The sequence below is a fragment of the Heterodontus francisci genome, unplaced genomic scaffold (genome assembly GCF_036365525.1).
Source record: "Heterodontus francisci isolate sHetFra1 unplaced genomic scaffold, sHetFra1.hap1 HAP1_SCAFFOLD_705, whole genome shotgun sequence".
NCBI lineage: Eukaryota > Metazoa > Chordata > Chondrichthyes > Heterodontiformes > Heterodontidae > Heterodontus > Heterodontus francisci.
In genome coordinates, this window is record NW_027142242.1 from 291,711 (window position 1) to 319,692 (window position 27,982).

At 44.2% G+C, this 27,982-nt stretch overlaps 1 protein-coding gene across 1 annotated transcript; it reads left to right on the top strand.

Moving 5' to 3' along the window:
* The first annotated feature begins 21 nt into the window (after positions 1-21).
* On the top strand, positions 22-27,793 carry ptrhd1 (peptidyl-tRNA hydrolase domain containing 1). Its single transcript, XM_068028434.1, has 2 exons — positions 22-288; positions 27,463-27,793. The coding sequence occupies exons 1-2, from the start codon at positions 79-81 to the stop codon at positions 27,631-27,633; spliced, it is 381 nt and encodes a 126-aa protein (XP_067884535.1). The 5' UTR covers positions 22-78; the 3' UTR covers positions 27,634-27,793.
* The last annotated feature ends 189 nt before the right edge of the window (positions 27,794-27,982 follow it).

Below are 27,982 nucleotides of genomic sequence, written 5' to 3' on the forward strand. Positions count from 1 at the left end.
TTCCGGGTCAGCTCGTCTTCAGCTCAAGCGTTCGTTTCCGGGTCAGCTCGTCTTCACCACAGGCATCGAGGCGGCCAAATGGCGGAGCTGGGGACTGCCGCTCGCAACTCTCTGGTTCAGTATGTAGTGTTGCGGGGAGACCTGCAGCGAAGTCCGGGATGGACCCTCGGAGCACTCGTGGCCCAGGCCTGTCACGCCAGCATCGCCGCCATCCACCTGTTCTACCCGGAGCCCAATACCCAGAAATATCTGAGTGAACTGGACAGCATGAGGAAGGTGGTGCTGGAGGTGAGAGAATTAACATCAATACACATACTGAGGGACAGTGTGAGGGAACTGGATTAACATCAATACACATACTGAGGGACAGTGTGAGGGAACTGAATTAACATCAATACACATACTGAGGGACAGTGTGAGGGAACTGAATTAACATCAATACACATACTGAGGGACAGTGTGAGGGAACTGGATTAACATCAATACACATACTGAGGGACAGTGTGAGGGAACTGAATTAACATCAATACACATACTGAGGGACAGTGTGAGGGAACTGAATTAACATCAATACACATACTGAGGGACAGTGTGAGGGAACTGGATTAACATCAATACACATACTGAGGGACAGTGTGAGGGAACTGGATTAACATCAATACACATACTGAGGGACAGTGTGAGGGAACTGGATTAACATCAATACAGATACTGAGGGACAGTGTGAGGGAACTGGATTAACATCAATACACATACTGAGGGACAGTGTGAGGGAACTGAATTAACATCAATACACATACTGAGGGACAGTGTGAGGGAACTGGATTAACATCAATACACATACTGAGGGACAGTGTGAGGGAACTGAATTAACATCAATGCACATACTGAGGGACAGTGTGAGGGAACTGAATTAACATCAATACACATACTGAGGGACAGTGTGAGGGAACTGGATTAACATCAATACACATACTGAGGGACAGTGTGAGGGAACTGGATTAACATCAATACACATACTGAGGGACAGTGTGAGGGAACAGGATTAACATCAATACACATACTGAGGGACAGTGTGAGGGAACTGAATTAACATCAATACACATACTGAGGGACAGTGTGAGGGAACTGGATTAACATCAATACAGATACTGAGGGACAGTGTGAGGGAACTGGATTAACATCAATACACATACTGAGGGACAGTGTGAGGGAACTGAATTAACATCAATACACATACTGAGGGACAGTGTGAGGGAACTGAATTAACATCAATACACATACTGAGGGACAGTGTGAGGGAACTGGATTAACATCAATACAGATACTGAGGGACAGTGTGAGGGAACTGGATTAACATCAATACACATACTGAGGGACAGTGTGAGGGAACTGAATTAACATCAATACACATACTGAGGGACAGTGTGAGCGAACTGGATTGACATCAATACACATACTGAGGGACAGTGTGAGCGAACTGGATTAACATCAATACACATACTGAGGGACAGTGTGAGCGAACTGGATTAACATCAATACACATACTGAGGGACAGTGTGAGGGAACAGGATTAACATCAATACACATACTGAGGGACAGTGTGAGGGAACTGGATTAACATCAGTACACATACTGAGGGACAGTGTGAGGGAACTGGATTAACATCAATACACATACTGAGGGACAGTGTGAGGGAACTGAATTAACATCAATACACATACTGAGGGACAGTGTGAGGGAACAGGATTAACATCAATACACATACTGAGGGACAGTGTGAGGGAACTGGATTAACATCAGTACACATACTGAGGGACAGTGTGAGGGAACTGAATTAACATCAATACACATACTGAGGGACAGTGTGAGGGAACTGGATTAACATCAATACACATACTGAGGGACAGTGTGAGGGAACTGGATTAACATCAATACACATACTGAGGGACAGTGTGAGGGAACTGGATTAACATCAATACAGATACTGAGGGACAGTGTGAGGGAACTGGATTAACATCAGTTCACATACTGAGGGACAGTGTGAGGGAACTGGATTAACATCAATACACATACTGAGGGACAGTGTGAGGGAACTGGATTAACATCAATACAGATACTGAGGGACAGTGTGAGGGAACTGGATTAACATCAATACACATACTGAGGGACAGTGTGAGGGAACTGGATTAACATCAATACAGATACTGAGGGACAGTGTGAGGGAACTGGATTAACATCAATACACATACTGAGGGACAGTGTGAGGGAACTGAATTAACATCAATACACATACTGAGGGACAGTGTGAGGGAACTGGATTAACATCGATACACATACTGAGGGACAGTGTGAGCGAACTGGATTGACATCAATACACATACTGAGGGACAGTGTGAGCGAACTGGATTAACATCAATACACATACTGAGGGACAGTGTGAGCGAACTGGATTAACATCAATACACATACTGAGGGACAGTGTGAGGGAACAGGATTAACATCAATACACATACTGAGGGGCAGTGTGAGGGAACTGGATTAACATCAATACACATACTGAGGGACAGTGTGAGGGAACTGAATTAACATCAATACACATACTGAGGGACAGTGTGAGGGAACTGAATTAACATCAATACACATACTGAGGGACAGTGTGAGGGAACTGAATTAACATCAATACAGATACTGAGGGACAGTGTGAGGGAACTGGATTAACATCAATACACATACTGAGGGACAGTGTGAGGGAACTGAATTAACATCAATACACATACTGAGGGACAGTGTGAGGGAACTGAATTAACATCAATACACATACTGAGGGACAGTGTGAGGGAACTGGATTAACATCAATACACATACTGAGGGACAGTGTGAGGGAACTGGATTAACATCAATACACATACTGAGGGACAGTGTGAGGGAACTGGATTAACATCAATACAGATACTGAGGGACAGTGTGAGGGAACTGGATTAACATCAATACACATACTGAGGGACAGTGTGAGGGAACTGAATTAACATCAATACACATACTGAGGGACAGTGTGAGGGAACTGGATTAACATCAATACACATACTGAGGGACAGTGTGAGGGAACTGAATTAACATCAATGCACATACTGAGGGACAGTGTGAGGGAACTGAATTAACATCAATACACATACTGAGGGACAGTGTGAGGGAACTGGATTAACATCAATACACATACTGAGGGACAGTGTGAGGGAACTGGATTAACATCAATACACATACTGAGGGACAGTGTGAGGGAACAGGATTAACATCAATACACATACTGAGGGACAGTGTGAGGGAACTGAATTAACATCAATACACATACTGAGGGACAGTGTGAGGGAACTGGATTAACATCAATACAGATACTGAGGGACAGTGTGAGGGAACTGGATTAACATCAATACACATACTGAGGGACAGTGTGAGGGAACTGAATTAACATCAATACACATACTGAGGGACAGTGTGAGGGAACTGGATTAACATCGATACACATACTGAGGGACAGTGTGAGCGAACTGGATTGACATCAATACACATACTGAGGGACAGTGTGAGCGAACTGGATTAACATCAATACACATACTGAGGGACAGTGTGAGCGAACTGGATTAACATCAATACACATACTGAGGGACAGTGTGAGGGAACAGGATTAACATCAATACACATACTGAGGGACAGTGTGAGGGAACTGAATTAACATCAATACACATACTGAGGGACAGTGTGAGGGAACTGGATTAACATCAATACACATACTGAGGGACAGTGTGAGGGAACTGAATTAACATCAATACACATACTGAGGGACAGTGTGAGGGAACTGGATTAACATCAATACACATACTGAGGGACAGTGTGAGGGAACTGAATTAACATCAATGCACATACTGAGGGACAGTGTGAGGGAACTGGATTAACATCAATACAGATACTGAGGGACAGTGTGAGGGAACTGGATTAACATCAATACACATACTGAGGGACAGTGTGAGGGAACTGAATTAACATCAATACACATACTGAGGGACAGTGTGAGGGAACTGGATTAACATCGATACACATACTGAGGGACAGTGTGAGCGAACTGGATTGACATCAATACACATACTGAGGGACAGTGTGAGCGAACTGGATTAACATCAATACACATACTGAGGGACAGTGTGAGCGAACTGGATTAACATCAATACACATACTGAGGGACAGTGTGAGGGAACAGGATTAACATCAATACACATACTGAGGGACAGTGTGAGGGAACTGGATTAACATCAGTACACATACTGAGGGACAGTGTGAGGGAACTGGATTAACATCAATACACATACTGAGGGACAGTGTGAGGGAACTGAATTAACATCAATACACATACTGAGGGACAGTGTGAGGGAACAGGATTAACATCAATACACATACTGAGGGACAGTGTGAGGGAACTGGATTAACATCAGTACACATACTGAGGGACAGTGTGAGGGAACTGAATTAACATCAATACACATACTGAGGGACAGTGTGAGGGAACTGGATTAACATCAATACACATACTGAGGGACAGTGTGAGGGAACTGGATTAACATCAATACACATACTGAGGGACAGTGTGAGGGAACTGGATTAACATCAATACAGATACTGAGGGACAGTGTGAGGGAACTGGATTAACATCAGTTCACATACTGAGGGACAGTGTGAGGGAACTGGATTAACATCAATACACATACTGAGGGACAGTGTGAGGGAACTGGATTAACATCAATACAGATACTGAGGGACAGTGTGAGGGAACTGGATTAACATCAATACACATACTGAGGGACAGTGTGAGGGAACTGAATTAACATCAATACACATACTGAGGGACAGTGTGAGGGAACTGGATTAACATCAGTTCACATACTGAGGGACAGTGTGAGGGAACTGGATTAACATCAATACACATACTGAGGGACAGTGTGAGGGAACTGGATTAACATCAATACACATACTGAGGGACAGTGTGAGGGAACTGGATTAACATCAATACAGATACTGAGGGACAGTGTGAGGGAACTGGATTAACATCAGTTCACATACTGAGGGACAGTGTGAGGGAACTGGATTAACATCAATACAGATACTGAGGGACAGTGTGAGGGAACTGGATTAACATCAGTTCACATACTGAGGGACAGTGTGAGGGAACTGGATTAACATCAATACAGATACTGAGGGACAGTGTGAGGGAACTGGATTAACATCAATACACATACTGAGGGACAGTGTGAGGGAACTGGATTAACATCAATACACATACTGAGGGACAGTGTGAGGGAACTGGATTAACATCAATACACATACTGAGGGACAGTGTGAGGGAACTGAATTAACATCAATACAGATACTGAGGGACAGTGTGAGGGAACTGAATTAACATCAATACACATACTGAGGGACAGTGTGAGGGAACTGAATTAACATCAATACACATACTGAGGGGCAGTGTGAGGGAACTGGATTAACATCAATACACATACTGAGGGACAGTGTGAGGGAACTGAATTAACATCAATACACATACTGAGGGACAGTGTGAGGGAACTGAATTAACATCAATACACATACTGAGGGACAGTGTGAGGGAACTGAATTAACATCAATACAGATACTGAGGGACAGTGTGAGGGAACTGGATTAACATCAATACACATACTGAGGGACAGTGTGAGGGAACTGAATTAACATCAATACACATACTGAGGGACAGTGTGAGGGAACTGAATTAACATCAATACACATACTGAGGGACAGTGTGAGGGAACTGGATTAACATCAATACACATACTGAGGGACAGTGTGAGGGAACTGGATTAACATCAATACACATACTGAGGGACAGTGTGAGGGAACTGGATTAACATCAATACAGATACTGAGGGACAGTGTGAGGGAACTGGATTAACATCAATACACATACTGAGGGACAGTGTGAGGGAACTGAATTAACATCAATACACATACTGAGGGACAGTGTGAGGGAACTGGATTAACATCAATACACATACTGAGGGACAGTGTGAGGGAACTGAATTAACATCAATGCACATACTGAGGGACAGTGTGAGGGAACTGAATTAACATCAATACACATACTGAGGGACAGTGTGAGGGAACTGGATTAACATCAATACACATACTGAGGGACAGTGTGAGGGAACTGGATTAACATCAATACACATACTGAGGGACAGTGTGAGGGAACAGGATTAACATCAATACACATACTGAGGGACAGTGTGAGGGAACTGAATTAACATCAATACACATACTGAGGGACAGTGTGAGGGAACTGGATTAACATCAATACAGATACTGAGGGACAGTGTGAGGGAACTGGATTAACATCAATACACATACTGAGGGACAGTGTGAGGGAACTGAATTAACATCAATACACATACTGAGGGACAGTGTGAGGGAACTGGATTAACATCGATACACATACTGAGGGACAGTGTGAGCGAACTGGATTGACATCAATACACATACTGAGGGACAGTGTGAGCGAACTGGATTAACATCAATACACATACTGAGGGACAGTGTGAGCGAACTGGATTAACATCAATACACATACTGAGGGACAGTGTGAGGGAACAGGATTAACATCAATACACATACTGAGGGACAGTGTGAGGGAACTGGATTAACATCAGTACACATACTGAGGGACAGTGTGAGGGAACTGGATTAACATCAATACACATACTGAGGGACAGTGTGAGGGAACTGAATTAACATCAATACACATACTGAGGGACAGTGTGAGGGAACAGGATTAACATCAATACACATACTGAGGGACAGTGTGAGGGAACTGGATTAACATCAGTACACATACTGAGGGACAGTGTGAGGGAACTGAATTAACATCAATACACATACTGAGGGACAGTGTGAGGGAACTGGATTAACATCAATACACATACTGAGGGACAGTGTGAGGGAACTGGATTAACATCAATACACATACTGAGGGACAGTGTGAGGGAACTGGATTAACATCAATACAGATACTGAGGGACAGTGTGAGGGAACTGGATTAACATCAGTTCACATACTGAGGGACAGTGTGAGGGAACTGGATTAACATCAATACACATACTGAGGGACAGTGTGAGGGAACTGGATTAACATCAATACAGATACTGAGGGACAGTGTGAGGGAACTGGATTAACATCAATACACATACTGAGGGACAGTGTGAGGGAACTGAATTAACATCAATACACATACTGAGGGACAGTGTGAGGGAACTGGATTAACATCAGTTCACATACTGAGGGACAGTGTGAGGGAACTGGATTAACATCAATACACATACTGAGGGACAGTGTGAGGGAACTGGATTAACATCAATACACATACTGAGGGACAGTGTGAGGGAACTGGATTAACATCAATACAGATACTGAGGGACAGTGTGAGGGAACTGGATTAACATCAGTTCACATACTGAGGGACAGTGTGAGGGAACTGGATTAACATCAATACAGATACTGAGGGACAGTGTGAGGGAACTGGATTAACATCAGTTCACATACTGAGGGACAGTGTGAGGGAACTGGATTAACATCAATACACATACTGAGGGACAGTGTGAGGGAACTGGATTAACATCAATACACATACTGAGGGACAGTGTGAGGGAACAGGATTAACATCAATACACATACTGAGGGACAGTGTGAGGGAACAGGATTAACATCAATACAGATACTGAGGGACAGTGTGAGGGAACTGGATTAACATCAATACACATACTGAGGGACAGTGTGAGGGAACTGGATTAACATCAATACACATACTGAGGGACAGTGTGAGGGAACTGGATTAACATCAGTTCACATACTGAGGGACAGTGTGAGGGAACTGAATTAACATCAATACACATACTGAGGGACAGTGTGAGGGAACTGGATTAACATCAATACACATACTGAGGGACAGTGTGAGGGAACTGGATTAACATCAATACACATACTGAGGGACAGTGTGAGGGAACTGGATTAACATCAATACAGATACTGAGGGACAGTGTGAGGGAACTGGATTAACATCAGTTCACATACTGAGGGACAGTGTGAGGGAACTGGATTAACATCAATACACATACTGAGGGACAGTGTGAGGGAACTGGATTAACATCAATACAGATACTGAGGGACAGTGTGAGGGAACTGGATTAACATCAATACACATACTGAGGGACAGTGTGAGGGAACTGAATTAACATCAATACACATACTGAGGGACAGTGTGAGGGAACTGGATTAACATCAGTTCACATACTGAGGGACAGTGTGAGGGAACTGGATTAACATCAATACACATACTGAGGGACAGTGTGAGGGAACTGGATTAACATCAATACACATACTGAGGGACAGTGTGAGGGAACTGGATTAACATCAATACAGATACTGAGGGACAGTGTGAGGGAACTGGATTAACATCAGTTCACATACTGAGGGACAGTGTGAGGGAACTGGATTAACATCAATACAGATACTGAGGGACAGTGTGAGGGAACTGGATTAACATCAGTTCACATACTGAGGGACAGTGTGAGGGAACTGGATTAACATCAATACACATACTGAGGGACAGTGTGAGGGAACTGGATTAACATCAATACAGATATTGAGGGACAGTGTGAGGGAACTGGATTAACATCAATACAGATACTGACGGACAGTGTGAGGGAACTGGATTAACATCAATACACATACTGAGGGACAGTGTGAGGGAACTGAATTAACATCAATACACATACTGAGGGACAGTGTGAGGGAACTGGATTAACATCGATACACATACTGAGGGACAGTGTGAGCGAACTGGATTGACATCAATACACATACTGAGGGACAGTGTGAGCGAACTGGATTAACATCAATACACATACTGAGGGACAGTGTGAGCGAACTGGATTAACATCAATACACATACTGAGGGACAGTGTGAGGGAACAGGATTAACATCAATACACATACTGAGGGACAGTGTGAGGGAACTGAATTAACATCAATACACATACTGAGGGACAGTGTGAGGGAACTGGATTAACATCAATACACATACTGAGGGACAGTGTGAGGGAACTGAATTAACATCAATACACATACTGAGGGACAGTGTGAGGGAACTGGATTAACATCAATACACATACTGAGGGACAGTGTGAGGGAACTGAATTAACATCAATGCACATACTGAGGGACAGTGTGAGGGAACTGGATTAACATCAATACAGATACTGAGGGACAGTGTGAGGGAACTGGATTAACATCAATACACATACTGAGGGACAGTGTGAGGGAACTGAATTAACATCAATACACATACTGAGGGACAGTGTGAGGGAACTGGATTAACATCGATACACATACTGAGGGACAGTGTGAGCGAACTGGATTGACATCAATACACATACTGAGGGACAGTGTGAGCGAACTGGATTAACATCAATACACATACTGAGGGACAGTGTGAGCGAACTGGATTAACATCAATACACATACTGAGGGACAGTGTGAGGGAACAGGATTAACATCAATACACATACTGAGGGACAGTGTGAGGGAACTGGATTAACATCAGTACACATACTGAGGGACAGTGTGAGGGAACTGGATTAACATCAATACACATACTGAGGGACAGTGTGAGGGAACTGAATTAACATCAATACACATACTGAGGGACAGTGTGAGGGAACAGGATTAACATCAATACACATACTGAGGGACAGTGTGAGGGAACTGGATTAACATCAGTACACATACTGAGGGACAGTGTGAGGGAACTGAATTAACATCAATACACATACTGAGGGACAGTGTGAGGGAACTGGATTAACATCAATACACATACTGAGGGACAGTGTGAGGGAACTGGATTAACATCAATACACATACTGAGGGACAGTGTGAGGGAACTGGATTAACATCAATACAGATACTGAGGGACAGTGTGAGGGAACTGGATTAACATCAGTTCACATACTGAGGGACAGTGTGAGGGAACTGGATTAACATCAATACACATACTGAGGGACAGTGTGAGGGAACTGGATTAACATCAATACAGATACTGAGGGACAGTGTGAGGGAACTGGATTAACATCAATACACATACTGAGGGACAGTGTGAGGGAACTGAATTAACATCAATACACATACTGAGGGACAGTGTGAGGGAACTGGATTAACATCAGTTCACATACTGAGGGACAGTGTGAGGGAACTGGATTAACATCAATACACATACTGAGGGACAGTGTGAGGGAACTGGATTAACATCAATACACATACTGAGGGACAGTGTGAGGGAACTGGATTAACATCAATACAGATACTGAGGGACAGTGTGAGGGAACTGGATTAACATCAGTTCACATACTGAGGGACAGTGTGAGGGAACTGGATTAACATCAATACAGATACTGAGGGACAGTGTGAGGGAACTGGATTAACATCAGTTCACATACTGAGGGACAGTGTGAGGGAACTGGATTAACATCAATACAGATACTGAGGGACAGTGTGAGGGAACTGGATTAACATCAATACACATACTGAGGGACAGTGTGAGGGAACTGGATTAACATCAATACACATACTGAGGGACAGTGTGAGGGAACTGGATTAACATCAATACACATACTGAGGGACAGTGTGAGGGAACTGAATTAACATCAATACAGATACTGAGGGACAGTGTGAGGGAACTGAATTAACATCAATACACATACTGAGGGACAGTGTGAGGGAACTGAATTAACATCAATACACATACTGAGGGGCAGTGTGAGGGAACTGGATTAACATCAATACACATACTGAGGGACAGTGTGAGGGAACTGAATTAACATCAATACACATACTGAGGGACAGTGTGAGGGAACTGAATTAACATCAATACACATACTGAGGGACAGTGTGAGGGAACTGAATTAACATCAATACAGATACTGAGGGACAGTGTGAGGGAACTGGATTAACATCAATACACATACTGAGGGACAGTGTGAGGGAACTGAATTAACATCAATACACATACTGAGGGACAGTGTGAGGGAACTGAATTAACATCAATACACATACTGAGGGACAGTGTGAGGGAACTGGATTAACATCAATACACATACTGAGGGACAGTGTGAGGGAACTGGATTAACATCAATACACATACTGAGGGACAGTGTGAGGGAACTGGATTAACATCAATACAGATACTGAGGGACAGTGTGAGGGAACTGGATTAACATCAATACACATACTGAGGGACAGTGTGAGGGAACTGAATTAACATCAATACACATACTGAGGGACAGTGTGAGGGAACTGGATTAACATCAATACACATACTGAGGGACAGTGTGAGGGAACTGAATTAACATCAATGCACATACTGAGGGACAGTGTGAGGGAACTGAATTAACATCAATACACATACTGAGGGACAGTGTGAGGGAACTGGATTAACATCAATACACATACTGAGGGACAGTGTGAGGGAACTGGATTAACATCAATACACATACTGAGGGACAGTGTGAGGGAACAGGATTAACATCAATACACATACTGAGGGACAGTGTGAGGGAACTGAATTAACATCAATACACATACTGAGGGACAGTGTGAGGGAACTGGATTAACATCAATACAGATACTGAGGGACAGTGTGAGGGAACTGGATTAACATCAATACACATACTGAGGGACAGTGTGAGGGAACTGAATTAACATCAATACACATACTGAGGGACAGTGTGAGGGAACTGGATTAACATCGATACACATACTGAGGGACAGTGTGAGCGAACTGGATTGACATCAATACACATACTGAGGGACAGTGTGAGCGAACTGGATTAACATCAATACACATACTGAGGGACAGTGTGAGCGAACTGGATTAACATCAATACACATACTGAGGGACAGTGTGAGGGAACAGGATTAACATCAATACACATACTGAGGGACAGTGTGAGGGAACTGGATTAACATCAGTACACATACTGAGGGACAGTGTGAGGGAACTGGATTAACATCAATACACATACTGAGGGACAGTGTGAGGGAACTGAATTAACATCAATACACATACTGAGGGACAGTGTGAGGGAACAGGATTAACATCAATACACATACTGAGGGACAGTGTGAGGGAACTGGATTAACATCAGTACACATACTGAGGGACAGTGTGAGGGAACTGAATTAACATCAATACACATACTGAGGGACAGTGTGAGGGAACTGGATTAACATCAATACACATACTGAGGGACAGTGTGAGGGAACTGGATTAACATCAATACACATACTGAGGGACAGTGTGAGGGAACTGGATTAACATCAATACAGATACTGAGGGACAGTGTGAGGGAACTGGATTAACATCAGTTCACATACTGAGGGACAGTGTGAGGGAACTGGATTAACATCAATACACATACTGAGGGACAGTGTGAGGGAACTGGATTAACATCAATACAGATACTGAGGGACAGTGTGAGGGAACTGGATTAACATCAATACACATACTGAGGGACAGTGTGAGGGAACTGAATTAACATCAATACACATACTGAGGGACAGTGTGAGGGAACTGGATTAACATCAGTTCACATACTGAGGGACAGTGTGAGGGAACTGGATTAACATCAATACACATACTGAGGGACAGTGTGAGGGAACTGGATTAACATCAATACACATACTGAGGGACAGTGTGAGGGAACTGGATTAACATCAATACAGATACTGAGGGACAGTGTGAGGGAACTGGATTAACATCAGTTCACATACTGAGGGACAGTGTGAGGGAACTGGATTAACATCAATACAGATACTGAGGGACAGTGTGAGGGAACTGGATTAACATCAGTTCACATACTGAGGGACAGTGTGAGGGAACTGGATTAACATCAATACACATACTGAGGGACAGTGTGAGGGAACTGGATTAACATCAATACACATACTGAGGGACAGTGTGAGGGAACAGGATTAACATCAATACACATACTGAGGGACAGTGTGAGGGAACAGGATTAACATCAATACAGATACTGAGGGACAGTGTGAGGGAACAGGATTAACATCAATACACATACTGAGGGACAGTGTGAGGGAACTGGATTAACATCAATACACATACTGAGGGACAGTGTGAGGGAACTGGATTAACATCAATACACATACTGAGGGACAGTGTGAGGGAACTGGATTAACATCAATACACATACTGAGGGACAGTGTGAGGGAACTGGATTAACATCAGTTCACATACTGAGGGACAGTGTGAGGGAACTGAATTAACATCAATACACATACTGAGGGACAGTGTGAGGGAACTGGATTAACATCAATACACATACTGAGGGACAGTGTGAGGGAACTGGATTAACATCAATACACATACTGAGGGACAGTGTGAGGGAACTGGATTAACATCAATACAGATACTGAGGGACAGTGTGAGGGAACTGGATTAACATCAGTTCACATACTGAGGGACAGTGTGAGGGAACTGGATTAACATCAATACACATACTGAGGGACAGTGTGAGGGAACTGGATTAACATCAATACAGATACTGAGGGACAGTGTGAGGGAACTGGATTAACATCAATACACATACTGAGGGACAGTGTGAGGGAACTGAATTAACATCAATACACATACTGAGGGACAGTGTGAGGGAACTGGATTAACATCAGTTCACATACTGAGGGACAGTGTGAGGGAACTGGATTAACATCAATACACATACTGAGGGACAGTGTGAGGGAACTGGATTAACATCAATACACATACTGAGGGACAGTGTGAGGGAACTGGATTAACATCAATACAGATACTGAGGGACAGTGTGAGGGAACTGGATTAACATCAGTTCACATACTGAGGGACAGTGTGAGGGAACTGGATTAACATCAATACAGATACTGAGGGACAGTGTGAGGGAACTGGATTAACATCAGTTCACATACTGAGGGACAGTGTGAGGGAACTGGATTAACATCAATACACATACTGAGGGACAGTGTGAGGGAACTGGATTAACATCAATACAGATATTGAGGGACAGTGTGAGGGAACTGGATTAACATCAATACAGATACTGACGGACAGTGTGAGGGAACTGGATTAACATCAATACACATACTGAGGGACAGTGTGAGGGAACAGGATTAACATCAATACACATACTGAGGGACAGTGTGAGGGAACTGGATTAACATCAATACAGATACTGAGGGACAGTGTGAGGGAACTGAATTAACATCAATACACATACTGAGGGACAGTGTGAGGGAACAGGATTAACATCAATACACATACTGAGGGACAGTGTGAGGGAACAGGATTAACATCAATACAGATACTGAGGGACAGTGTGAGGGAACAGGATTAACATCAATACACATACTGAGGGACAGTGTGAGGGAACTGGATTAACATCAATACACATACTGAGGGACAGTGTGAGGGAACTGGATTGACATCAATACACATACTGAGGGACAGTGTGAGGGAACTGGATTAACATCAATACACATACTGAGGGACAGTGTGAGGGAACTGGATTAACATCAATACACATACTGAGGGACAGTGTGAGGGAACTGGATTAACATCAATACACATACTGAGGGACAGTGTGAGGGAACTGGATTAACATCAATACACATACTGAGGGACAGTGTGAGGGAACTGGATTAACATCAATACACATACTGAGGGACAGTGTGAGGGAACTGGATTAACATCAGTTCACATACTGAGGGACAGTGTGAGGGAACTGGATTAACATCAATACAGATACTGAGGGACAGTGTGAGGGAACTGCATTAACATCAGTTCACATACTGAGGGACAGTGTGAGGGAACTGGATTAACATCAATACAGATACTGAGGGACAGTGTGAGGGAACTGGATTAACATCAGTTCACATACTGAGGGACAGTGTGAGGGAACTGGATTAACATCAATACACATACTGAGGGACAGTGTGAGGGAACTGGATTAACATCAATACAGATACTGAGGGACAGTGTGAGGGAACTGGATTAACATCAATACACATACTGAGGGACAGTGTGAGGGAACTGGATTAACATCAATACAGATACTGAGGGACAGTGTGAGGGAACTGGATTAACATCAATACAGATACTGAGGGACAGTGTGAGGGAACTGGATTAACATCAATACACATACTGAGGGACAGTGTGAGGGAACTGGATTAACATCAATACACATACTGAGGGACAGTGTGAGGGAACTGGATTAACATCAGTTCACATACTGAGGGACAGTGTGAGGGAACTGGATTAACATCAATACACATACTGAGGGACAGTGTGAGGGAACTGGATTAACATCAATACACATACTGAGGGACAGTGTGAGGGAACTGGATTAACATCAATACACATACTGAGGGACAGTGTGAGGGAACTGGATTAACATCAATACACATACTGAGGGACAGTGTGAGGGAACTGGATTAACATCAATACACATACTGAGGGACAGTGTGAGGGAACTGGTTAACATCAATACACATACTGAGGGACAGTGTGAGGGAACTGGATTAACATCAATACAGATACTGAGGGACAGTGTGAGGGAACTGAATTAACATCAATACACATACTGAGGGACAGTGTGAGGGAACTGGATTAACATGAATACACATACTGAGGGACAGTGTGAGGGAACTGGATTAACATCAATACACATACTGAGGGACAGTGTGAGGGAACTGGTTAACATCAATACACATACTGAGGGACAGTGTGAGGGAACTGGATTAACATCAATACAGATACTGAGGGACAATGTGAGGGAACTGAATTAACATCAATACAGATACTGAGGGACAGTGTGAGGGAACTGGATTAACATCAATACAGATACTGAGGGACAGTGTGAGGGAACTGAATTAACATCAATACACATACTGAGGGACAGTGTGAGGGAACTGGATTAACATCAATACACATACTGAGGGACAGTGTGAGGGAACTGGATTAACATCAATACACATACTGAGGGACAGTGTGAGGGAACTGGTTAACATCAATACACATACTGAGGGACAGTGTGAGGGAACTGGATTAACATCAATACAGATACTGAGGGACAGTGTGAGGGAACTGAATTAACATCAATACACATACTGAGGGACAGTGTGAGGGAACTGGATTAACATGAATACACATACTGAGGGACAGTGTGAGGGAACTGGATTAACATCAATACACATACTGAGGGACAGTGTGAGGGAACTGGTTAACATCAATACACATACTGAGGGACAGTGTGAGGGAACTGGATTAACATCAATACACATACTGAGGGACAGTGTGAGGGAACTGGATTAACATCAATACAGATACTGAGGGACAGTGTGAGGGAACTGAATTAACATCAATACACATACTGAGGGACAGTGTGAGGGAACTGGATTAACATCAATACACATACTGAGGGACAGTGTGAGGGAACTGGTTAACATCAATACACATACTGAGGGACAGTGTGAGGGAACTGGATTAACATCAATACAGATACTGAGGGACAGTGTGAGGGAACTGAATTAACATCAATACACATACTGAGGGACAGTGTGAGGGAACTGGATTAACATCAATACACATACTGAGGGACAGTGTGAGGGAACTGGATTAACATCAATACACATACTGAGGGACAGTGTGAGGGAACTGGATTAACATCAATACACATACTGAGGGACAGTGTGAGGGATCTGGATTAACATCAATACACATACTGAGGGACAGTGTGAGGGAACTGGATTAACATCAATACACATACTGAGGGACAGTGTGAGGGAACTGGATTAACATCAGTTCACATACTGAGGGACAGTGTGAGGGAACTGGATTAACATCAATACACATACTGAGGGACAGTGTGAGGGAACTGGATTAACATCAATACACATACTGAGGGACAGTGTGAGGGAACTGGATTAACATCAATACAGATACTGAGGGACAGTGTGAGGGAACTGGATTAACATCAATACACATACTGAGGGACAGTGTGAGGGAACTGGATTAACATCAATACACATACTGAGGGACAGTGTGAGGGAACTGGATTAACATCAATACAGATACTGAGGGACAGTGTGAGGGAACTTGTTTAACATCAATACACATACTGAGGGACAGTGTGAGGGAACTGGATTAACATCAATACAGATACTGAGGGACAGTGTGAGGGAACTGGATTAACATCAATACACATACTGAGGGACAGTGTGAGGGAACTGGATTAACATACATGTACATAACTATCATGTCGCCCCTCCACCTTCGTCGTTCCAGTGAAAACAATCAGAGTATAAATTGAGGGGACTCTCAGTGCTGCTTGTCTGCATTGAGTGCTGCTGGAAGGCACAGAGTGTTAAGAAGAGTTCAGTAAGGAGGGGAACATAAATTAAGAAGAAAATAAATTTGACCGCACAGAGTGTAAAGTACAAGTTTGGTGCGTGAAGGAAGGGCTCCTCTCTTACCTTCTTTCTTTCACCATTTCTCAGCCTCCTGGAGCTGCCCCTCTCTTTGATATGGGAGAGAATTTGATTGGTGAGTAACTGGTAAGGTATTTTACTTCTCATTGTAATAAAAAGTTTTTAAGGTTACTTTATGGCAGGTCAGCTTGGCCAAGTGGAATGTACGTCCTGTGGTATGTGGGAAGTCATGAACGCATCTGCAGGAAGTGTCACCGGCTGCAGAAGCTTGAGCTCCCAGTCTCTGAACTCGAGCGGCGCCTGGAGTCACTGTTGTGCATCCGTGAGGCAGAGGACTACGTGGATAGCATGTTTAGAAAGGTGGTCACACTGCGGGTTAGGAGGGGATGGGTGACCGCCAGGCAGTCTAAGAGAACCAGTGCAGGAGTCCCCTGAATCTATCTTGCTTGGTAATCGGTTTTCCATGTTGGATAATGGTGAGGGTGATGGTTCTTTGGGGGAGTGCAGCCAGAGCAAAGTCCGTGGCACCACGGGCGGCTCAGCTAGACACGAAGGGGGGAAGAAACGGGGAAGAGCAATAGTGATAAGGGATTTGATTATCGGGATTAGACAGGTGTTTCTGCGGCAGTAAACGTGACTCCAGGATGATGTGTTGCCTCCCTGGTGCCAGGGTTAAGGATGTCATGGAGCAGCTGCAGGACATCCTTCTGGGGGCAGGTGAATAGCCAGAGGTCATGGTCCACATTGGTACCAATGACATAGGGTGGAAGAGGGATGAGGTCTTGAAAGCAGATTTTAGGGAGTTAGGAAGGAAATTAAAAAGCAGGACCTCCAAAGCAGTAATCTCAGGATTACTCCAGTGCCACGTGCTAGTGAGCATAGAAATAGGAGGATTGATCGATTGAACACATGGCTGGAGAATTGGTGTAGGAGGGAGTGCATCAGACATCTGAGGCATTGGGACCGGTTGTGGGGCAGGTGGGACCTGTACAAGATGGACCGGCACTAATCTGCTCGCAGGGAGATTTGCTAGTTATGTTGGGGAGGGTTTAAACCAGCTTGTCCGGGGGATGGGAACGCGAGGGGTAGCTCAAATTGGAAGGAAGTAAAGTTGGTAACAGGAGGTAGAAAAGTAGCAAGTGACATTAGAAGGCCGGCAAAACAAAGGCGAGCATCAAATAGGCTTAGAATGCAGAATGTCAAGAAGACAAGGTTTAGGGCACTCTACCTGAATGCACACAGCATTCGCAGCAAAGTAGATGATTTAAAGGCCCAAATAGAGGTAAATGGGTTTGATCTAATTGCCATAATGGAAAGGTGGCTACAGGGTGACCAAGACTGGGAACTGAATATTCAAGGATATTTGACATTTAAGAGGGACCGGCAAAAAGGGAAAGGAGGTGGTGTTGCGCTGATAATAAGGGATGGGATCTGTATATTTGTAAGGGAGGATCTCCGATCGGAAGAACAAAATGTGGAATCTGTTTGGGTGGAGCTAAGAAACAGCAAGAGGCAGCAAACATTGGTAGGAGTTGTTTATAAGCCACCAAACAGTACAACGAACAGGAACAGGCCATTCGGCCCTCCAAGCCTGCGCCGATCATGATGCCTGTCTAAACTGAAACCTTCTGCACTTCCGGGGTCCATATCCCTCTATTCCCATCCTATTCATGTATTTGTCAAGATGCCACCTCCCCCGGCAGCAGGTTTCAGGCACTCACCACCCTCTGTGTAAAAAAACTTGCCTCGTGCATCCCCTCTAAACTTTGCCCCTCGCACCTTGAACCTATGTCCCCTAGTAACTGACTCTTCCACCCAGGGAAAAAGCTTCTGACTATCCACTCTGTCCATGCCGCTCATAACTTTGTAAACCTCTATCATGTCGCCCCTCCACCTCTGTCGTTCCAGTTCCACTAGTGGTAGTGTGGGGCATGGTATTAATCAGGAGATTAGAGAAGCATGTGGCATGGGTAATAAAGTAATCATGGGTGATTTCAATCTGCACATAGACTGGGTAAACCTAATGAGCACCAATGCTCATTATATAAAAAACTTACCTCGGGGATTCTCGGAGCAGACTCAGAGGGCGGAGTTCCAGAGTGGTAAGTATAAAAAACTTACCTTGGGAATTCTCGGAGCAGACTCAGAGGGCGGAGTTCCAGAGCGGTAAGTATAAAAAAAATTTACCTTGGAGATTCTCGGAGCAAACTCGGAGGGCAGAGTTCCAGAGCGGTAAGTATTAAAAAAAACTTACCTCGGAGATTCTCAGAGCAGACTTGGAGGGCGGACTTCCAGAGCAGTAATTATAAAAAACTTACCTCGGAGATTCTCGGAGAAGACTCGGAGGGCGGAGTTCCAGAGCGGTAAGTTACCTCGGGTGGCGAAAAAAAACCTGAAAAAGTGACGTCACAGGAAAGCTGTGACCTGATTGGCTGGTAGGGAATCTGTACCGAATTTGAAAATAAAACTGATAAAAATTGATTAAAACACTAATTAACTAATTAATAAGTAGAGTAACTAAATCAGAGGGAGGAGATTACTGTACTTAGTTAGCATTTAATATTTATAGTAGAAATCTAGCACGAGGGACCATATAGTTAATTATAACAATTTAGTACGGATTTATTTTATATTAATTAACTAAATAGTGCTAGAAATGTCAGTTAGAGGGGTGACGTGCTTCACCTGTGAGATGTGGGAAGTCCGTGACGCTTCCAGCGTTCCGGACGACTACATCTGCAGGAAGTGTACCCAGTTGCAGCTCCTCTCAGACCGCATGGATCGGTTGGAGCGGCAACTGGATGCACTTAGGAGCATGCAGGTGGCAGAAAGTGCCATAGACAGAAGTTTTAGAGACGTGGTTACACCCAAGGTGCAGGCAGATAGATGGGTGACCGCTAGAAGGGGCAGGCAGTCAGTGCAGGAATCCCCTGTGACTCTCCCCCTCTCTAACAAGTATACCGTTTTGGATACTGTTGGGGGGGGATGGCCTATCAGGGGAAAACAGCAGCAGCCAGAGCAGTGGCACCACGGCTGGCACTGTTGTTCAGCAGGGAGGGATAAAGCGCAGAAGAGCAATAGTTATAGGGGACTGTATAGTCAGGGGCACAGATAGGCGCTTCTGTGGACGTGAAAGAGACTTCAGGATGGTATGTTGCCTCCCTGGTGCCAGGGTCAAGGATGTCTCTGAACGGACAGGGGGCATTCTGAAGGGGGAGCGTGAACAGCCAGAGGTTGTGGAACACATCGGTACCAACGACATAGGCAGGAAGAGTGATGAGGTAGTGCAGGGGGAGTTTAGGGAGTTAGGTAGAAAGTTTAAAAAAACAGGACCTCTAAGGTTGTAATCTCGGGATTACTCCCTGTGCCACATGCCAGTGAGGCTAGAAATAGGAAGATCGTGCAGCTAAACACGTGGCTGAACAGCTGGAGTAGAAGGGAGGGTTTCAGATATCTGGATCATTGGGATCTCTTCAGGGACAGGTGGGACCTGTACAAGAAGGACAGGTTGCATTTAAACTGGAGGGGCACAAATATCCTGGCTGTGAGGTTTGCTAGCGTCACTCGGGAGGGTTTAAACTAGTGTGGCAGGGGGGTGGGAACCAGAGGAGTAGGACAGTAGATGAAATAAATGAGGGGGAACTAGTAAATAAGGCCAGTAAGACTAAGAGGAAGAGCAGGCAGGGAGATGTTGCGGAGAACAGCGGGACTGGTGGTCTGAAGTGCATTTGTTTCAATGCAAGAAGTATAACAAGTAAGGCAGATGAACTTAGAGCTTGAATTAGTACTTGGAACTATGATGTTGTTGCTATTACAGAGACTTGGTTGAGGGAAGGACAGGATTGGCAGCTAAATGTTCCAGGATTTAGAAGCTTCAGGCGGGATAGAGGGGGATGTAAAAGGGGTGGGGGAGTTGCATTACTGGTTAAGGAGAATATCACAGCTGTACTGCGAGAGGACACCTCGGAGGGGTCATGCAGCGAGGCAATATGGGTGGAGCTCAGGAATAGGAAGGGTGCAGTCACGATGTTGGGGGTTTACTACAGGCCTCCCAACAGCCAGCGGGAGGTAGAGGAGCAGATAAGTAGACAGATTTTGGAAAGATGTAACGGTAACAGGGTTGTAATGGTGGGTGATTTTAACTTCCCCAATATTGACTGGGACTCACTTAGTGCGAGGAGCTTTGATGGGGCAGAATTTGTAAGGAGCATCCAGGAGGGCTTCTTGAAAAAATACATAGATAGGCCAACTAGGGATGGGGCCGTACTGGACCTGGTATTGGGGAGTGAACCAGGCCAGGTGGTCTAAGTTTCAGTAGGGGAGCATTTCGGGAACAGTGACCATAATTCCATAAGTTTTAAGGTACTTGTGGATAAGGATAAGAGTAGTCCTCGGGTGAAGGTGCTAAATTGGAGGAAGGCTAATTATAACAATATTAGGCAGGTACTGAAGAATTTAGATTGGGGGTGGCTGTTTGAGGGTAAATCAACATCTGACAAGTGGGAGTCTTTCAAATGTCAGTTGATTAGCATCCAGGACCAGTATGTTCCTGTGAGGAAGAAGGATAAGTTTGGCAAGTTTCGGGAACCTTGGATAATGCGGGATATTGTGAGCCTCGTCAAAAAGAAAAAGGAAGCATTCGTAAGGGCTGGAAGGCTAGGAACAGACGAATCCCTTGAGGAATATAAAGACAGTAGGAAGGAACTTAAGCAAGGAGTCAGGAAGGCTAAAAGGGGTCATGAGAAGTCATTGGCAAACAGGATTAAGGAAAATCCCAAGGCATTTTATACGTATATAAAGAGCAAGAGGGTAACCAGGGAAAGGGTTGGCCCACTCAAGGACAGAGGAGGGAATCTATGTGTGGAGCCAGAGGAAATGGGCGAGGTACTAAATGAGTACTTTGCATCAGTATTCACCAAGGAGAAGGACTTGGATGATGAGCACAGGACTGTAGATAGTCTCGGTCATCTCATTATCAAAAAGGAGGAGGTGTTGGGTGTCTTGCACAGCATTAAGGTAGATAAGTCCCCAGGGGCTGATGGGATCTAACTGAGAATACTGAGGGAGGCCAGGGAAGAAATTGCTGGGGCCTTGACAGAAATCTTTGCATCCTCATTGGCTACAGGTGAGGTCCCAGAGGACTGGAGAATAGCCAATGTTGTTTCTTTGTTTAAGAAGGGTAGCAAGGATAATCCAGGAAATTATAGGCCGGTGAGCCTTACGTCAGTGGTAGGGAATTTATTGGAGAAGATTCTTCGGGACAGGATTTACTCCCATTTGGAAACAAATGGACTTATTAGCGAGAGGCAGCATGGTTTTGTGAAGGGGAGGTCGTGTATTACTAATTTGATTGAGTTTTTTGAGGAAGTGACAAAGATGATAGATGAAGGAAGGGCAGTGGATGTTATCTATATGGACTTCAGTAAAGCCTTTGACAAGGTCCCTCATGGCAGACTGGTACAAAAGATGAAGTCACACGGGATCAGAGGTGAGCTGGCAAGATGGATACAGAACTGGCTCGGTCATAGAAGACAGAGGGTAGCAGTGGAAGGGTGCTTTTCTGAATGGAGGGATGTGACTAGTGGTGTTCTGCAGGGATCAGTGCTGGGACCTTTGCTGTTTGTAGTATATATGAATGATTTGGAGGTAAATGTAGCTGGCCTGATTTGTAAGTTTGTGGACGACACAAAGGTTGGTGGAGTTGCGGACAGTGATGAGGATTGTCAGGGGATACAGGAGGATATAGATCGGTTGGAGACTTGGGCGGAGGAATGGCAGATGGAGTTTAATTCGGACAAATGTGAGGTAATGCATTTTGGAAGGTCTAATACAGGTGGGAAGTATACAGTAAATGGCAGAACCCTTAGGAGTATTGACAGGCAGAGAGATCTGGGCGTACAGGTCCACAGGTCAGTGAAAGTGGCAACGCAGGTGGATAAGGTAGTCAAGAAGGCATACGGCATGCTTGCCTTCATCGGTCGGGGCATAGAGTATAAAAATAGGCAAGTCATGCTCAGCTGTACAGAACCTTAGTTAGGCCACACTTAGAATATTGCGTGCAATTCTGGTCGCCACACTACCAGAAGGACGTGGAGGCTTTGGAGAGGGTACAGAAGAGGTTTACCAGGATGTTGCCTGGTCTGGAGGGCATTAGCTATGAGGAGAGGTTGGATAAACTCGGATTGTTTTCACTGGAACAACGGAGCTGGAGGGGCGACATGATAGAGGTTTACAAAGTTATAAGCGGCATGGACAGAGTGGATAGTCAGAAGCTTTTTCCCAGGGTGGAAGAGTCAGTTACTAGGGGACATAGGTTTAAGGTGAGAGGGGAAAACTTTAGAGGGGATGTGCGAGGCAAGTTCTTTACACAGAGGGTGGTGAGTGCCTGGAACTTGTTGCCGGGGGAGGTGGTGGAAGCAGGTACCATAGAGACATTTAAGAGGCATCTTGACAAATACATGAATAGGATGGGAATAGAGGGATACGGACCCCTGAAGTGCAGAAAGTTTTAGTTTAGGCAGGCATCAAGATCGGTGCAGGCTTGGAGGGCTGAATGGCCTGTTCCTGTGCTGTACTGTTCTTTGCTGTGCAGGGCGTGTTTCTGGAGTGTTCGGGATGGTTTTCTGGAGCAGTATGTTGAGTAACCAACTAGAGAACTGGCTATTTTAGATCTAGTATTATGTAATGAGAAAGGGCTAATTAATAATCTTGTTGTAAAAGAATCTTTAGGGATGAGTGACCATAATATGATAGAATTTTGCATTATGTTTGAAAGTGAGGTAGTTCAATCTGAAGCCAGAGTGTTAAATTTGAATGGAAATTATGAAGATATGAGGAGCAAATTGGCTGAGGTGGATTGGGAAAATACATTGACAGGTATGACAGTACATGGGTAATGGATAGTCTTTAAAGAATTATTACATACTTTACAGCAACTATACATTATTTCAAGAAACAAAAACCTCAAAAGTGAAGGCAGTCAACCATGGATAACAAAGGAAGTCAAGGATTGTATTAGATTTAAAGAAAAGGTCTATAAAGTTACCAGAAATAGTAGTAAACCTGAGGATTGGGAGGATTTTGGAATACAGCAAAGGAGGACCAAGAAACTGATAAAGATAGGGAGAATAGAATATGAATGTAAGCTGGCAAAAAATATAAAAATGGACTGTAAAAGCTACTACAGGTATGTAAAAAGGAAACGTTTAGCTAAGAAAATGTGGGTCCATTGCAGGCAGAGTCAGGAGAATTTATAATCGGGAATAGAGAAATGGCAGAGAAGCTAAATGATTACTTTGTGTCTGTCTTCACTGAGGAAGATGCAAGAAATCTCCCAGAATTAGAGATCCAAGGGATTAGGCGTAATGAGCAATTGAAGGAAATTAGTAAGAAGGTTGTATTGGAGAAATTAATGGGGCTGAAGTTTGATAAGTTCCCAGGACCTGATATTCCACATCCCAGAGTGCTGAAAGAGATATCTATGGAGATATTTTATTTATTTATTTTTTATTTATTTAGAGATGCAGCACTGAAACAGGACCTTCGGCCCACCGAGTCTGTGCCGACCAACAACCACCCATTTATACGAACCTTACAGTAATCCCATATTCCCTACCACCTACCTACACTAGGGGAAATTTACAATGGCCAATTTACCTATCAACCTGCAAGTCTTTGGCTGTGGGAGGAAACCGGAGCACCCGGCGAAAACCCACGCGGTCACAGGGAGAACTTGCAAACTCCGCACAGGCAGTACCCAGAATTGAACCCGGATCCCTGGAGCTGTGAGGCTGCGGTGCTAGCCACTGTGCCGCCCTTTTTTCTGTGCCTCTTTGGCCCATTTAGCTCAACCGTCCAGGATACTGGGTTGATCCCATCTCTCTCTTGCCACATATTCTTTATTCCACAATCTTACTCCATCATGATAGTGGATGCATTGGTGATCATCTTCCAAAATTCTACAGATTCTGGAGTGGTTCCTGCAGATTGGAAGGTTGCAAATGTTACCCCACTATTTAAGAAGGGAGGGAGATAGAAAACAGGGAATTACAGACCTGTTAGCCTTACATCATTCGTTGGGAAAATGTTAGAAAGTATTCTAAAGGATGTGATAAATGGACAATTGGATAACAATTGGGCATAGTCAACATGAATTTATGAATGGGAAATCATGTTTGACGAACCTGTTGGAGTTTTTGAGGATGTTACTAAGAATTGATAAAAGTGGACTTGGTATTCTTGGATTTTCAGAAGGCATTTGATAAAGTCCCCCACAGGAGGTTGGTTAGCAAAATTAAAACACATGGGATAGGAGGTAATATACTGGCATGGATTAAGGATTGGTTAACAGGCAGAAAGCAGAGAGTAGGAATAAACGGGTCATTCTCACATTGGCAGGCTGTGACTAGTGGGGTACCACAAGGATCAGTGCTTCGGCCCCAGCTGTTCACAATATAAATCAATGATTTGGTTGTGGAGACCAAATGTAGTATTTCCAAGTTTGTGGATGACACAAAACTAGGTGGGAATGTATGTTGTGAGCAAGATGCAAAGCGGCTTCAAGGGGTTTTGAACAGACTTAGTGAGTGGGCAAGAATGTGGCAGATGGAATATAATGTGGAAAATTGTGAGGTTATCCAGTTTGGTAGGAGGAATAGATGTGCAGAGTATTTCTTAAATGGCAAGAGATTAGAAAGTGTAGATGTACAAAGGGACTTGGGTGTCCTTGTCAATAAGTCACAGAAAGCTAGCCTGCAGGTGCAGCAAGCATTTCGGAAGGTTAATGGTATGTTCGCCTTTATCGCAAGAGGATTTGAGTACAGTAGTGAAGTCTTGCTTCAGTTGTATAGAATCTTGGTTAGACTGCACTTGGAGTACTGTGTGCAGTTTTGGTCCCCTTACCTTAGGGAGGATATTATTGCCAAAGAGGGAGTGCAACGAAGGTTCACTGCACTTCTTCCTGGGATGGTGGGATTGTCCTATGCAGAGAGATTGGGGAAACTGGGCCTATATTCTCTAGAGTTTCGAAGAATGAGAGGTGATCACATTGCAATCTGGCTGGAACTACGGAACACAATTTCAAAATAAGGGGGAAGCCACTGGACAGAGATGAGGAGAAATTTCTTTACTCAGAGGGTTGTGAATCTTTGTAATTCTCTACCTCTCAGGGCTGTGGAAGCTCAGTCATTGAGTATGTTTAAAGTAGAGATTGACAGATTTCTAAATACACCTGACATAAGGGGATATGAGAATAGTGTGGGAAAAAGGCATTGAACCAAAGAAAAATTATTGCACAGTAGGAGGCTATTCAGCCTGTTGTGTCCATGCTGTTGAAGTAGATGATCAGCCATGATCATATTGAATGGCAGGGCAGGCTCGATGGGCTGAATGACCTACTCCTGCTCCTATGTTCCTAATGTATAAATGGAGGTCAGTTAAGAGGATGCATTGTGGCTCTGCCATGTTTTATTCCTAGACAGTTGCTCTCTTCATGTTTTTCTTTTAAGTATGATGTACCAGTGAACTCCCCACCATGTTTTCCAGAGGCAGAGTGACCTCAGACTCACAGCTGAGTGTCACCCACTGGCCAAAGTCTGCAACCACATTGACAGACAATTGTTTACAGAAGCGTTTATGTTGGTAGTTTTAGTATTAAAATATAGCATAAAGGCATGATTGAAAATTGATATAAATTGGACAAGACATATACTTGTACACCTCTACCTGGCGTTGTACACGAGGAGTGAGTTGAAGGGTTAAAGAGAGGGATGAGGCCATTTTAAAGCAATTGATATCCAGCCTGGCAGGATTGTCCTGTCCATCTCTAAAGATTGTGACTAATTTCATGTGTCAACGCAGGCACCAGATGAACAGACCCTGATCAAACTTTCCAAAACATTGAGAGAGGCCAACATCGATCACAAGCTCTGGATCGAACAGCCAGAAAATGTTGCCACTTGCCTGGCCCTGAAGCCCTGCCCCAAGGACCAGGTGCAGAAACAACTGAAGAAACTGAAGCTGCTGAAGTGACTGGGGATCAAAAGACTGCCTCCCTCGAGCCATGCCTCTCCAGAGGCTCCCATTACATGTAGTCTGTGAGGCCCTGATTGATCTGGGACCTTGTCCCTGAAGCACAAGCTTGCCTAAAACAAACTGACTGATGGCTCTTATAAAGGTTGGATCATGCGAATTAGTGTCAAGTGTTTGTCACATTTCATATCAAGCACTTGGGTCCAAGGATCCTAAACTCCTCCCCACACAGATTAGGAAAGTTCTAGGCTTCATCCCTGGGCTGTGCTGAGTTAGCTGATCTCATTGGTATGGTACTGAGCCCTGCACAGAGCTCATTGTTATGAGGGTGAAGTTCACAGATGCCCAT

Excerpts from the sequence above, each read along its gene's own strand:
- ptrhd1 (XM_068028434.1), top strand. The coding sequence starts at position 79 with ATGGCGGAGCTGGGGACTGCCGCTCGCAACTCTCTGGTTCAGTATGTA. Across the intron at positions 289-27,462 it reads TGAGGAAGGTGGTGCTGGAG|GCACCAGATGAACAGACCCT; the intron begins GTGAGAGAATTA and ends GTGTCAACGCAG.